We start from the raw sequence: 15,678 nt of genomic DNA on the forward strand, positions 1-15,678 counted from the left end.
ACAAGACACTGCGTACGCATACAAAATGGATACACACACACACACACACACACACACACACACACACACGCCCACTATCCCCAACTCCCAATGGGTTGGGTTCCCCGATGCTTGCATGTCAGAGGTGAGGGACTGTGTTTAAATGGCTTTGAGGAACAAAACATTACAGAGATAGACACAGTGGAAACAGATAACACTCCACATGTGACATATGTTTGTAATCACTTTACAATGCAGATTTTGATGGAGACAATAGCTCTGTAATAATGAATGTGTTAATAATGGCGTATACTAGTGTTGGAAAGGCTAAGGTGTGGCCAGGTTAGCGGTGCCTCTTTGTCTGCTCTGCACCTGAGGGACACCCCCAACAGGACACCTACATCTTGGAAAGTAAACCCCTGTGGGAGTTTGGAGAGATGTTTGTTTTGTGTGTGGCGTCTCTCTGTCTGGTGTGTGAATTCATCTGAGGTGTGAAGATGAGTAAACAACTAAAGGTGTAAACAAGTTCCATTATGTGTATGGCAGAGTCCTGCACTGATCCATTTTTGAAAACCCACACCCACCCATACCCGTAAAGCTCAGTACCAGAACTGATCTGTTACCCGTCATTATGTCAGAGTCAAAGCCTGCAACCTTCAGTAAAAGTTAACAGTAACATGATTATGTAAACTGTGTTATGTAAAATTCTGTGTCAGACTTCTTGACTACATGCTTCCTTTAGTTTAACTTTGACAAACTACCCTGTTCCTAATCTCTCAAGACAGATTCTGCAATTTACATTGTAGAATCTGTCGGCAGCCCTGTGTGAAAGACGACTACAGAGGGGGGGAGGGCAGGGCTTTGAGTTTGAACGATGCTGCGCTTTAGCCAATCACAATGGAGGGTGCATGGTCGAGACGTGCAGGTGTCCCCAGGAAATGTGTACCTACAGAAACAGCAAGCATAGCGAGCACTCCACCCAAACCGCTGTCTCGTCAACGTGGGAAAAAAAAAAAAAAAAATTCCAGCGGATGTCTTAGTTACAACATGATTTAGCTAACTGGAGTAGTTTCATGTCGTATCCAACAACGGGAGGCTTTTAACAGATGACGTCCCGATGTTAGCTTTGCTAACTGTCCCTATCAGCTGCAGCCACTGATGCTTTCTAGACATTGTGATTTCCCATAACTGAATAAATACCACACATAGCAACACAAAACTGCTTTGCTAGCTCAATCATGTTGTAACTAAGATATCGGCTGGAAAAATTTTTTTATTCATGGACCCTTCATTGAGTTATTACCTTATTTTTATACAGTCTATGATTATTACAGACACCGCTAATGGCTAACGTTAACAGCTAACGGTTAGCCCAGCTAATCTACGATGTTATTATTGTTATTTACAAAACGTGCACACAGAAATAGTAACGTTTGTTCAGTCATTGTGTTTATAGACTTAACAAACATCAGATTAGTCTACACGGTGATATAGTGATGTGAAAAATGTGATATATAGCTAAACTGCTGGTTTTTATACACATCTTGTACACATGGTTACATTCACAAACATATGGCCATGTGTAAGCAAGCAAAAAGCTGACACTCTACACGAAATTATAGCATTATTACTGCTGGGTTTTTTTTGTTTTTGTTTTTTTTATAAGATTATCTATTTGGCCTGTTGCCTGAGGACAGCATGAAGTGGGGAAATAGAGAATGGGGGAATGACACGGGCCGCAGGCTGGGATCGAGCCCGCGACTGCTGCGGCGAGGCGGTGCCTCTGTGCATGGGGTCTGTGCATGCTGCGTACAGACTACATTCTTGACCAGGTGATGAAACCGGCAGCAATGGGGGCGTCGGTAGCTTCGTGGATAGTGCCGACGTGGTGTAGGAGTGTAGTCTTCATCACTATCCCCGCTGTCAAGACAGCTGTCGTCACTTTCGACTGGAGGAACCCTGGTTTGAAGTCCACCTGGTCGCTTCCCATAGAACACTGATGCATTCATTTTGTTCTGTGTTGTGGAAAAGTACAAATAATGCATTTATATCCCAGCATGCTACTTTTATAATGTTTATAGAAATTAACTAGAGTGGCATTTCCAAAGAAAATGCATGTGAGTGCTGAAATCCACCTAAATACAGCAATAGGTTCGTTCGAGATGAGCCAGTCCTGTGCAGATTCGATCACCGGCGATCGGCGCACAATGCATGCCGGTTAGTTTTGTGTCCGACTTCATCCCGACTTGCTCTGATGTATTACAAAAGTGGACGGCGATAAAACCGCGAGAGCGAGGCGGCCGCAGTTTTTAGAGCCAGGCGCTGCACGCTGCAGCTGCTCTCCACCGACTGCAGGCCTGGCTCTCACCTGATCTAACAGCTGATTGGTTCAGATGCCGACTCAACAAGATGACGTTTTAGATAAACTACTCATTTTTGTTGAATTCTAGAGATTAAGATTGTATTTGTCTGACCTGAAGGTTTATTCTGTGAACAGAAAACATGTTGTGTGACTGATGGTGAAAACAAACTGATATATGGGTCTGATCACTTTTTTAATGAACTGACATCATTCCAGACAGGATGTTAGTGTGTCTGTGACTTCCTGCATGGACTGAAGGCTGCTGGAAACTGTCCGACTTCACCGCAGCTTTTTGTCACCGCCCCCTGCTGCTGCCTCCTGCTCTCGTCTTCTTTTCAGGCGAGGCACAGTTCATCTCGAACGAGCCTATTATTTCTATGCTGCCGTTATGGCTGAATGTGGCGAATTTATGAGTCGCGACAAACATAAATCTTCAAATAACATAACAATTACTCGTCAGCTGTAGAAGCAAACAGTAGGCTGGCACGTATTGTTACCGTAGTACAACTTACCTCATATTGAACAATTTCTCTAAATTTGCAGCCTCCACACGCAGCGGTTGTTAGCCAAAGCATTAGCTTCCATGAACTGGATGTAGTTGTCACTCCGACGGGTCCGACAAGAAACCAGTGCTTGCAAAAGAAAAAAACTTTGCTTCTGGAGAGATGAAAATATTTAAAGTGCATTAAAGGCCCGAATCCGGCCCGTTATCCGTTTTTTCCATTTAAACCGAAAATCAGAAATCGGAAAACGAGTCGTTATCCGTTTTTTCATTTTGGTTCTGGAAACAAATGTTGAAAAAACAAGTCATTATTTTGTTTTTTTCATATTTGGTTTTATTTTGAAAAACAAATGAACGAATGATACACGGATTTTCAGTCTTTACCAGTCAATGGAGTAAGCTGTGTTGATGGAGTAAGTTTAAGTGTCATCACATAACAACCAAATGGAGCATCATAACTCCTGTCTCTGTTCAAAGATAGTCTCTGGTGTCTGGTGTAAATGTCCTTCTTGATCTTTCTCTTGTTGTCCATTGACTCTTTGTCCATGACCTTTGACCTCTTCCCAGTGGATGCTGTTAGTGATTTTGGTCTGGTGTTCATAGACAGCTGATGTCTGTTTCTAGTGATCTGGTGTTCATTCAGTGGGAGTGTACCAGCAGTGGATCTTAGGGTGTTGAAATGTTTGTGGTTTCTGCAATTCTGTGATTTCAGGGACCCTAAAGTGTATAAAATCATGTTAACGCATTTTGTATCTGTTTTAGCGGTGTTTGTTGAGTATTCGAACTGCAGTAAGACACTATTTGGATGATCAGTGATGCCAGTTTAAACCATCATGCTTTCTCTGAACCATGACATCTGGGCCATAAATCATTAAGTTCAGTAATGTTATCAGGGGTCCATGCCTGCTGAAACCCTGTTGTTTTTGTGTAAATTTATTTATTTTACCTTACAAATGGTCTTGCAAATTCCTGTGAGATGGTACATCTATACATTGTAAACACATTCAGTTTTCAGCTATGATTGGAAGTTGTGTGCAAATGCTACTCAACAAATATGAGGCTAATCAGCCGCATGGGGGCGCTATAATTAAAGCCCAAATATTCAGTTTTGGAGAGCCATGCCCCTCACCCAGTACTTGGACTGACTTAAATTTGACACACACATCCAGGTCAATGTGCTCTACGAAAAAGCCTCAAGAATCATGAAGCTAGACAAGATTTTTTGCCATTGAGTTATTAGAAAAACACATTTTTGACATATCCTCCTAAACTGAAGGTCTGATTTATACCACATTTTCTGTGGATCACTATTGGACCAAGCTCATCAACAGCAATTACGAGCTTGTTGATATCTCTTTGTGTTTTGACAATATTGATCAATGAACTTTAGAGTGGGCATGGCTCAGCACATAAATAGACCTAACACCATATCCATTGAGTCAGGGGATGCAGGGGATGTAAACTGTCAAAGGTCTTGTTCCTACCCAGATTTCGTATTTTAAGGGTCCATGCTGGCTTGAACTCTGTAATTGCTGCTTGTGACTATATTTGGAATGCTTTGAGAATGTCATCATTATTTTAAAGTGTGTGTATAATGTGTAATTATCACAAATCATTTAGCTGATACTAACTACATCGTTTGTCTTTCTTTCTTGTCTTCTAGGTAAGTTGAAATGGATGTGGAGAAACGTTCAGGCTGGGACTTTGTTAGAGGTGTTGTTGAGCTGCTCGACCAGCATCACTGCTACAGGGCACAGCTGCAGCTGCTTCTGACTGTTGTATTGATTTCAACACTTGGATTATCACATCTTCAGCTGAGTAGCAAAACTGTGCATGTATGGGAGTGCTGTAGTGTTAGTGAAGACAACCCACTCAGTATGACCTCCTGCGGGCTTATTTATTATCACTGTCATCAGTCAGTGGTGGCTGCTGGTCTTTCAAACAGGGGAAGCTCACTTTAAGTTTACATCATAAAATTTGTCATATTGTAGCGAGGCAGTAACTTATAAAAGGAACATTTAATTGAAGTTTTTCAACCACACTCATGCCATGTATCCACAGTAAAACACACCTCAAAGATTTTCAGATGGGTTGTGTGTGTACTGTACAAATGGTGAAAATGAGCTATATCACTTATTGAAAAAAGGAACTCTGGACAGCACTCTGTCAGAAGACTCCACTCACAAATATCCGTATGGGACTGAGCTTGAAATGCAACGATGCCAGTGTGTATTTCCAAAGCGCTGTCAATCACAAAGGGGTTCAGCCTTTTAGACAATTCCTCCAATCATCATGCATACACTGAGCGTCCTCTCCTGCCTACCACTCCATTAGGTCCCACGGAAGTTAACCCTCCCTGGAAGTGATGATTTTGTCGCATTTATCCGATGACCATTTAACTTTGCTGCATGAAAAAAAACCTGCACAGCGCTGTCTCATAGGAATGCTTGGAGGCTCCGCGCCCACCGTGCTGACATGAGAATGTATGACAGGGAGGTCGCGTTCGAAAACTGGTGATAAACAGCTGACGTTTGAACATCATAGTCATGATGTTAAATGCATCCTAGCACACGTTTAATGCAATGTAAATTCCTATTTTAATGTGAATTCAATAGTGCATATTTGACCATTTCTTCTATGAAATTTTAGGGGAAGTTCAGTCTCCCTTGTTGTCTCAGAGTAATTGCCCCTGGTCATCATATACATAGTCCCACCAGTATTTATTCTCATTAGAAGTGGTCACAATAATATGTTGTACTGATTCTGACCCACACTCTCTAAAGTAATCAATGATTTTTGCTCACCAATAAACCAATCTGAAACAAGGCTTTTCTCTATAATGAAACTGCAGTACAAGTGACATGCTAACCTGCTGACATGTTTCCTTCTAATCGTCTTTCTTGGCTGTCCTTTGCTCCAGCCTTCTCTGAACCAATTACCTGAGCTAACTACCCCTGAGCCCACAAGTCTCTGTGGGTCATATTCCTCAGGACATAAGGAGCGGTCACATTTTGTGCAGGTTGTAAGCCCCAGTATGGAGGATTGCTTCAAAGGTAGAAGCAGCTGGAAGTCCTTTAATCTCTGAGACCCTCAGCAGATTACTGATATAATACACTGCCTCTCTGTTAGGGAAGATCTGGATGAGATTAGTAACCAGGCAGACTTACCACAGACACCTGCTTTTCTACTTCAACTGCAGGCTGAACCAGGACCTGCGCTTCAATCAGAGCAAACAAAGCTTTGTATAAGTTGTGGAGGCTTTGAACTGAGGCTTTGTTCTGTAAGGAACCAGTTAAGAAAAGTGGGCTGTAGTTCTAAAGAAAATTATTTAAAAGAAATCACTTGGTTTCTTGTGTCAACTGTTCTCTAGATAAACCAATAGTCTGCCTTAGTCTGCCCTATGAACTCCTGAGTTACCATTCATTTACTGCAGCTGATATCATCATCATTATTCACATTCATGCAGCATGTTGCTTGATTGCTTCAGCAGTGCTTGTTGTAAAACATTGGTTTATACCACTGTTTGTCCATATAGTGACCGAACTGGCACTGGATGTCATAATGACGTTGAAAAAAACCTTTGGACTCTTATATCGGACAGATGTGAAATTTTTAATTGGAATGAAAATCAGGTTGATGATATTATAAATGTCAAATGATGTTAGAATTTCATATTGTGTGGACATTAACATTATGATGTTTTGCAGACAGTAGGTTTTGTTGTTCATAACTTACTACTAAATGAGATGTTTAGAAGACCTTGGATTTTAATTACGCAACAACACAACTTAAAACCAACAAAATATCATGTCATCTGTTGTCAGTATTCTATCCAAATATATCAGCTTTGTCAGTGCCGTTCACATTTACATATGATGCGCTAGGTATCCTGCTGTGTTTGTTGTTGACGTTCCAGGATGGCGTGTTACAATGGTCGTACTGTCTCTGCTACTACAGGCTGTATGTTAATATAGAAACAGTCATAAATGCAAAGCCATTCAAAATGCACACTTGGTTGTACACTTGCTTGACTGTAAACACCATCATGTTCAAACTCCCTATGTACCAACCACTCTGTGCACTGGTATAGACTCATGTTATACACCAGAACATGTAGACTTTCTAGGTTTTCCACATTCTTGCATAATATGGGGGCATTCATCTGTGGTAGGTGGAAGTATGTTGAATATTGATATTGATGGTAAGCTTCAAACAACATGTAGATCTTCAGGGTCTTTTTCAGGCAAGTATCCATTTGAGCAAAAAGCTGATTATACAGGAAAAAAAATGGTAAAAGGATTCATGTTACAAAACATCACCGATCATACCAAAATGGTTTACTCTGTCCATAAAGATCCAGTGTCCTGAAATGGCCTCCAGCCATACAGGATCTGTGTAATGTCCTGTATGGGATAAAGGAGACAGGGGGATCTCTGCCGAGGATCTCAAACTACGCAAAGGGATTAAAAGGTCTGAAATGTAACCTGGACCCAGGCCATGAAGAGCCTTAAAAGTGATCAATGAGATCTTAAAATCTATCCAAACGCAGACAGGGAGCCAATGTAAAGATGCTAAAATGGGTGTGATGTGATTGCACTTCCTGGCAGCTGAGTTCTGTACAATCTGTAGTCATTTCAAAGTTTTTGGTTAAGACAAGATTGGAAGGGTCCAGGGAATAACCTGAGGGGTCATCAAATGAGAGAAGGAATAAGAAAGAAAGAAAGAAAGAAAGAATACCTTAAATAAAATTATATATTTTCCCTTATGTTTCTCAAATTTGTGATCTTGTGAAATATTGTACACTGTTTCCTCTTCAGGCATGAAAAAAACTTAAAATGAAACACTCTGAAAAGGAAAACTCAGTCCTTCATTGAACCGCTCAGGCCACAACCTGTAATCACATGAAAGCTTTAGTCGTTTTCAGGGATTAAAAATTGCAGAACACTGCCTAAGTCAACTGATTGCATGACCAGCCTGTTTAAAAAGCATTTTTAGGATGATGGGTGTTATTTTGTATTGTATGATGTCTAAATTGTATGTGGAGCTTTCATTTTCAATCACATGGATGTTTGCCTGGCAAAGACGACTTTTAAGTGCAAAAGTTCCTTCATTATTATTGGAGTTTTTTAGCTTTCCATTTTCATTTTGTGGACTACTTCTACTTGTCCTTTGTCCTGAACTTATGTCCTCAGATGTGGTTTGCTATTCTGATCGTTCACCTTTTTGAATTGTAATGTTGGGCCAGGCCATGAGGTGGCACCATGGTATTAAAAAGCAAAAGGGGTGAGGCCTTGGAAAAAAGAATCATTGCATTCAATGTCTTCATAGTGTTGAGGACTTTATTTGGTGCTGGATACCAAAAGTAGCATGTGGTGTGAATATTTATGTGTGTTCATGTGAATAGATGATTGTTGGCTGAGTATATGTTTATTTAAAGCTGCCTGATTTGAGACATTTGAGCGAATTGTGCTGTGAATACATTTCTACTTCATTACTTTAAGTGCCTCTTGACCTAGAGTGTTGGTAGCACTATAAATACTGTATAGTAGCAATGGGTAGGTGTCCTTTGCTGTTCTTTGCTGTTCCCTGGTGGTGTTTAAAATTGATAGGCAATGTTGTGGTTTCAGCACCATGGACAGGGACTGTGTGGGTGATGCACAGAAACATTGCATTCTTTGTAGGTTAGTGTTTTAAGTCGGTACTGTTGAAGTGAGCCCTGCTCCTGATATATTATGTAGAAGTTTTGGAGGTAATGGTGCATTAGATTTTTAGGTCATGCCACAGCTTCTTTGCCTTTACTGTGTCATGAAATCTAGACACAATATAGCACATGCAGATGCACCCAAAAGCTGTAATATACATGCAAATAGCAATGGCTAGCAAGTTCAAATAATATGTTTTTGCTGCAGTCAGGTAAAAATTTCATGCCCCTTAATGGTTTTCATGGCTTCAAGCTAAAATACTGTCTACACGGATAAAAACGACTTATGTGTTTTTCTTTATGTGTGTGTGTTTGCTCTGGAGCTGTGAAATCTCCTAGACACCGAGGCAGACTGTACCATTTCACACTTCCTAATAGGGGAAGGTTGAAGACACTGACTGAAGTCCACCCCCCCCCCCCCCCAACTCCAGTAAAGTGGTACATCCTTTGCTCTTTTTACAAAGGACAGTCACCGATGCTTCCGTGTCCTGTATCCCTTCCCACATACGGTTCCTCCTAACTCCTCCCTCACCCTGCTTTCTCTAATCCCCCCCACCCCCACCCCTACGTCTTCCTCTGGTATGTGATGAGTGGGGAAGTCATGTAGTTATCAGAGGCTTCCCAGGTTCCCATAGGATCTGCTGCTACCTCTGCAGCCTGAGCAGTAACAGGGAGGGAGGGGCTCTCTCTAGCTTCTCTGCCTTTCTATTGGTCTCCTGTGTTACCTCCTGGTGGCGTGTATTGGCCCACCCTTCCTCTCTCTCTATTCCTGCCTCAGATGCAGTTACCCAGGCAGCAAAGAGGGAGGCTTTAGAGACGCTCACACTCTGCATGGGTGAAGAAAGCTGGTGGGTTAGAGGACTAGAGGATATCAGAGCTACCTCTATCCTCTTCCCACATTCATCTACTTGTGGCACTTTATCCTTTGGCGTAAAACAAAAGTCACCTGGTGAGGTGGGGGCTGGTTTTCTTGGATGACTGGCGTCTTTGCCAATGAGACAAGCATTCTGAGAGGACTTCCCAAAGTGATTTGAAATCTAGTTTTCTTCGTGTGGGAGTAGTGAGAGGGCAGCCATGGCTCACGCTGCGGCTCACATTAAAAAGGCCAGGTCCGAGATGGATCAACCTCCGGACCTGAAGGCTCTGGAGAAGGCCAAAGAGAGAAGGAGGCGTTCCCGGGAACGGGCTGAACGCAAGCGCAAGGTACTGGGCAGACTCCCTGGAATCACCCACCTATTCATCCCTTCTCACTCTGTGTGACCAATCAGTGTTTTACTGGTTACTTCATCCCACTACTAGTCATCCCTTCACCTCATCATCATCAAAGTATCACCTTAACCAAAAGATCAAGCACTGCAGAAGAGTTTCTGGTGCAGAAGCAATGATCACAGACAATCTGTCTTACCATTTTCACCTCCACCGTCATTATCATGTAGTGGCACAGGGGGACTATTCTATGGAACCACTCTTGTTTAGATGAAATGAAGCTGAGTCTTGCACAAGACTGAAGATCTAAAGCATCAAACTGTATTCTGTGATCAGTGCCATCAGTCCATTGTTACCCGCTGAATCACAAGATACACAAGTCACACTAAGCTGTGATTCCAGAACATGGCCATGATGACTGCTTGATCCCTGCTGTTGTCAGTGCTTGTCTTCATATCATCTTACACACTGCCTACAGATCTGCTTCAATCCATCCTTCATTCCACTCCTCATTCTGTCATCATGTGCCTGCACAAGTATTATAAATGACCTCTGGACAAGTCCTCAAATAATCAATCAGTGCTGCTGTCTCCCAACTTCAAGCTTCTCTGGGTGGGCACCATCTTTGTACAATATACTTCCTTCAAATACCTCTGCCTTTCCCTGTAGATGCACCTACGCAGAACAATCTCTGGTGCATAGCTAGGCTGTGCAGTGTATATTCACTCTATTTACTCACTACTAGACATATCCTCTCATGCAAACACAAACTCTCACTGCTGTGCATTTTTGGTGCTGTATCTTTGTGGGAAGTGATTTTAGAGTGAAGGCTTTACTCTAACAAGCTGTTTCAGGGAGTGCATCTGCTCACATGATTCTGTACAGGATTACTATTGATGCGTTGTTGGCAGCTCAGCGTGAACATGCACGCATACAGGCATTGGATACACAGAGGTTTTTTAATTGTTATGAAAGTTCGGTGAATTGCTAGATTTATTTTGATGCCAATTGTAGGGAAGGAATGGGCATTCTTGTCATATTCTAACTTGAGATATTTTAAAGAGGAGGTGTTAAGTCAGATTACTGCATAGTACTGTTGCATGAGATGGAAATAGAGGATGGCATAAGGAATTCTAACATTTGCATGGAGTGAATGGGCTACCTGCTTAATTCCAACTTGTGATATTCATGTAAGGGATAATACCTGCCAAGTTGTACCTTCCATGATTATAATGGATGACGATGTGGCCAAGAACCACCCAACAAAAAGCAGAATACGGTTTGCCTCAATAACTAAGCTTTCCTGTTGCTGTCAATATCTACAGTTTGATACAAATACAGCATTTCTAAATGCTAATCCACAGCCCACAACTTCCAACCTAGAGGTCTACACGGGTCTAAAATGATGAACCTCAACCCCAACCCAGAAACAAACCTGAATCAATTCGAGAAATTTGTTTCAAGATGCAGTTGAACCAGAGACTCAAAAAATAAGTAAATAAGTAATATAATTTGAAGAAATTTAAATAAATAAATAAATTATGACCCGACCTGTGCGTGTCCAAAATATAACAAACCCAACGCTGTGCATGTCTGAGGTGAGACAGACCTGAAATGACAAACACAAACACAAACCTGAACCAAACCTGAATCAACTCGAGAAAGTTGTTTCAAGGTCCAACTGAGCCTCAACAATTGAAAAATAAATGAATAATTTATATAGTTTTTAAATATATTAAAATAGATCAATTATAACCCGACCTGTTTGTGTCCAAGATATAACAAACCCAACACAGGGTATGTCTGAGGCAAGACCCGTCCGGGTTTATTGATAGACCCGACAAAACTGGTAATTAAATTGCTGCTTAAAATGCTGTTCTACTGCTAAAAATGTTATTTTATATTGGATACAACATATTGCTCTTACCCATCTTATATAATATTATGTAATGTTTCAGATGTCTGTATTCATTTATTTTATTCTATTGTCACTTGTTTTGTTGTTGTTGATGTGAGTGGAACTTGCCTGCTCATGACCAGTGTATGATGGTTCTAAGCAGGTTAGATCATGCATATAAGTATAAAGGCTTACACTTAAATATGGACATGTTACACATGGTTAGCTTGGCTAGATTATCCACAAGTCAGTAGTTCATTTCACAGAAAGCATGAGCACCACAGTATAATTCAGATCTTCAGGCGGCATGGCAAACAAGCGAGAGACACAAAAACAGTGATAAATACAGTACTTACCTTCGAAACGGTCATAAAATCTGAATATGTGCCTAGGCCTTGATTACTTCAGTCTGTAAGGGTCCACCAACTCAGACCTGACAGACCACAATAAAACATGGACCCAAACTTGTACAGGAGGTGTTTCTGGTCTCAGGTCTTAGAGTCTGGGTAGAGCCATTAAGACCTCTATTCCAACCGATCAAAATGTAGAATTTCTGGTGGTCATGATACAAAGAAAAAGAACAGACAAATTTGAAATGATATGTTAGCTTGATATAGTACATGCTGGTATTGTGTGAAAGGAAAATTGAGGATGACATGAGCTAGCATATTAACATTATCTAGTCTTAAATCTGTTATCAGTGTCTAAATGGAAAAAGTGGATTTCTAACTGATTCACTTTTCCTCCTACTGATGGGTAATGATTCTGATAAGGTCCATTACTTGCTATCAAAAACATCTTACAAAACAGAAGCCAATCATGACCTTTCTACACGTTTGGATGAAGGGTTGTTGTGTTGTTTTCCTCTTCACTGTACTGAACTGAACTGCACAGCAGATTATAACATGGGATTATTGGTGTGCCCTCTCTCTCTCTGCCTCTCAGCACACATACATACACACACCCCTAAAAGTGATTAATAGATTCAATTTAGTGAATTGTCCACAAATTGCCAGAGGGCAGACATTTAGATCACAGCAACACACACACTGCTATCAAATCACAGTTTTATCACCAGCGACTGCGTCCTGCCTGAATCCATTAACCCCATGTACATGGTACTTAGTGGCTATCAGAGGGCTTGGCATGGACAAAGCTTGGCTAAAGCGTGTTGTTATGAAATACTGAAACACATTGTGGATGTAATGTTGGATTTCCTCTCAAATACGTCGGCATAAATGCACAGTTGTGCTCACATCACAAATTATATAACAAAGCAGGGAAGATGCATTGTGGTTTATTAGTTTGAATGCAGCAAGGATCTGTTGCATGCTGAGGGATGCTCTGCAGACCCCAGACCAGTCTTTAACTGCCTCATCTGCAGTATGAAAACACTTTCACATCACTACTGTTGTACAGTGATGTAGGTTGGTAAGGTTTCAGGTTTTTTTTTAGAACAGGCCTTTTAAGATATTTACATCTGCAACCTTATTTACTACAAGTTTTTAACCTCACCTGCAAACAGAATTAAGCCTTTGTTTGAAACAAGCTTATTTTAAACACAGTTATTAAAGTAATTCACATTTTCCATGGTTTCATAAGTATATTTCATCATATTTTAGTAGGGCTGTTTGATTATGGAAAAAATCATATTCATGATTATTTTGGTCAAAATTTAAATCACAATTATGCAAACGATTATGTGGCGCACGTGATGACTTATATTGTTTACATGGTGGCATGGCATTTCTGTCTCTACATGGTCGCGCATTTACAATTCTCCTCTGCTCTCTGTATCGCGCATGGTGGAGTTCGGCCCTGATGCGCACACGCACACGCACACGCACACGCACAGACCAACCTCTCTCGCTGTCCCTCTGCCATTTTCCGCACGCTGTTTTTGAAATCTTCCGCGATCACCTTGATCACACTTGGACTCAACAATAAACTGACTAAATTTTGGTGGTCAAAGCTCAAAGTCACTGTGACCTTGCATGCGTCTCATTCTTGTAAACACAATATCCCAAGAAGGCCTTGAGGGAATTTCCTCAAATTTGGCATAAACATCCACTTGGACTGAAGTGGATGAAGTAGTTAAATCTTGGCAGTCAAAGGTCAAGGTCCCTGTGACTTCAGAAAACAAGACAAAACTATGACCAAACTTTACAGAAATGTTTAATAGGATAAAATGATGAAGTGATGGCATTTTATATCCAAAATGTCAAAGGTCACCTTCACTGTGACATCATAATGTTCTGCAAAAACACTTTTCTGGCCATTACTCTAAGTCATATCTCCGGACCAGAAGGGGAGATCGAAGAAGGGGAGTAACATTTGGTCTGTTACTGAATTGGTGACACTAATTTTGAAATTGTGCTGATTGTGTATATCTTCTGTGCTGCCAGGGAGAAGATGTGTTTGAAGCATCCATGTTTTCACAGACATGGATGTTAACTATAAGTGCAACTTGACTGGTTTGCAGAGGCATACAATCACAAAGTTAGTAATTCTAGTTTTGATAGCTGTTTACCAGCAATAAGTTTTAACACTTGCTGAGCAGATGTTGCTAGCTAAAGCCTTTCAGCAGCTCACAGGGCAAAGTTGTGGTCTTGATTTATTTTGAAACACTTCCTGAGTAAAATTTCATCATAAACCAATTAGAGGCAGAGTAGGGTGGGTATTCACAAGCACACAAGCAGGGTTGTCAGGTCCGCTTATCAGCCACGACTTTGGGCTTGTTTTTTTTTCGTAAAGTCGCTAACAAATATTGGTAAAGTGTTTCTAAAGTGGAGTTGCTTATTTGGGCTTGCTCTCTAAACGTCTCCTTTCTCTATATATATCCGTCTAATAAGTTATGTAAACTCATGATAGTATGTCAGACTGCAGGATGTTTCCACAGCTTCACTCCCTCCGCCCCTCTCCTTCTCCACATACACACAGGTGACGGTCAGTCAATGAGACTTTTCACATTTAAATTGCGCGATTAATGAAAGTTCTTTAACTTTTAGTGGGTGACAAGTGGGTGAAATATGGAAAGAATACAATAAAGATTTGTTGAAAGAGAGAGGATTAAAAGATTCGACTTCAAGAGGGGCACTGTTAGTATGTATTTTACATCTTCACTGACCAATGGATACTAGGTCAAAGAACCCCTGAGGATCATGTTCCACCAGGACAACTACAAGTTAAACTAATCTTACTTGGTCGAAGGCCGAGTTAAATTTGGCAAAGCACCATGTAGGTAACAGCACACATGCTACCTTCTGCATGTAGCCAATATTGATCCGAGCTAGTAATAAATATGCATTAAGAAAGAACTCTGTGATCGGCCTCATCCTTGCATTCTCCAGATCATCACAGTGTGCAGATTCAGATTCTGCATGAACTATGTACTCTTCATTCAGATCTTGTCCAGCATACCAGCACTGTCAGTCAAAGTAAAAGGGCTCGTTGTCCGACACAAGCAAGCAATTTGACATATTTGAGCATTTTATAAAAAAGTAACGCTATAGTTACTTTTCTAGGTAATTAGTTACTTTTATAGTGCAGTAACTCAGTTACTAACTCAGCTACTTTTTGGGTAACGAGTAACTATAACTAATTACTTTTTTAAAGTAACGTTCCCAACACTGGCTTTAGGATATGGGGTAACATTCTTCAGGCTTTTGGGGAAGACCCTCTGAGTCCGTACTGAAACAGATGGTTCCTGGATTTACTCACATAATAATCTATATCTAATTCTATATAATCCAGCCTTTTACAAGAAAGAAATCTACTTTGTTAGAACAAGGAAACACGACAGGGGAGTGCACTTTAAAACACACTTTAAAAAAGAACATTATGGAAATAAATGGACATAAATCAATAAAACCTTTTAGTTTAATATATATGTGGGCCACTTACTCATTCCGAGAGGAGTCACAACAATATTGAGCAGAACAAAATGAATAAGATTTTGTCTTGAGCAGTTCACTACCCATCTCATTTTGCATTTTATCACTTAACCAGTGACTCCACCCATCAATAAGGTA

At 40.8% G+C, this 15,678-nt stretch overlaps 1 protein-coding gene across 3 annotated transcripts in view; it reads left to right on the plus strand.

Moving 5' to 3' along the window:
• The window catches only part of ank2b (ankyrin 2b, neuronal), a 423,224-nt gene that overhangs the window by 211,119 nt on the left and 196,427 nt on the right, over positions 1 to 15,678 (plus strand). The window contains exon 1 of one of the 3 annotated variants that reach the window (XM_078164848.1): positions 9,321 to 9,747. The exons of the other annotated variants lie outside the window; for them this stretch is intronic. Within the exon in view, the coding sequence (XP_078020974.1) occupies positions 9,619 to 9,747 (129 nt within the window). The 5' untranslated portion in view covers positions 9,321 to 9,618. Of the gene's footprint in view, positions 1 to 9,320; positions 9,748 to 15,678 lie in introns of those variants that run through there. 3 annotated transcript variants of the gene reach the window in all.

Source organism: Epinephelus lanceolatus, chromosome 22 (assembly GCF_041903045.1).
Source record: "Epinephelus lanceolatus isolate andai-2023 chromosome 22, ASM4190304v1, whole genome shotgun sequence".
Lineage (NCBI taxonomy): Eukaryota > Metazoa > Chordata > Actinopteri > Perciformes > Serranidae > Epinephelus > Epinephelus lanceolatus.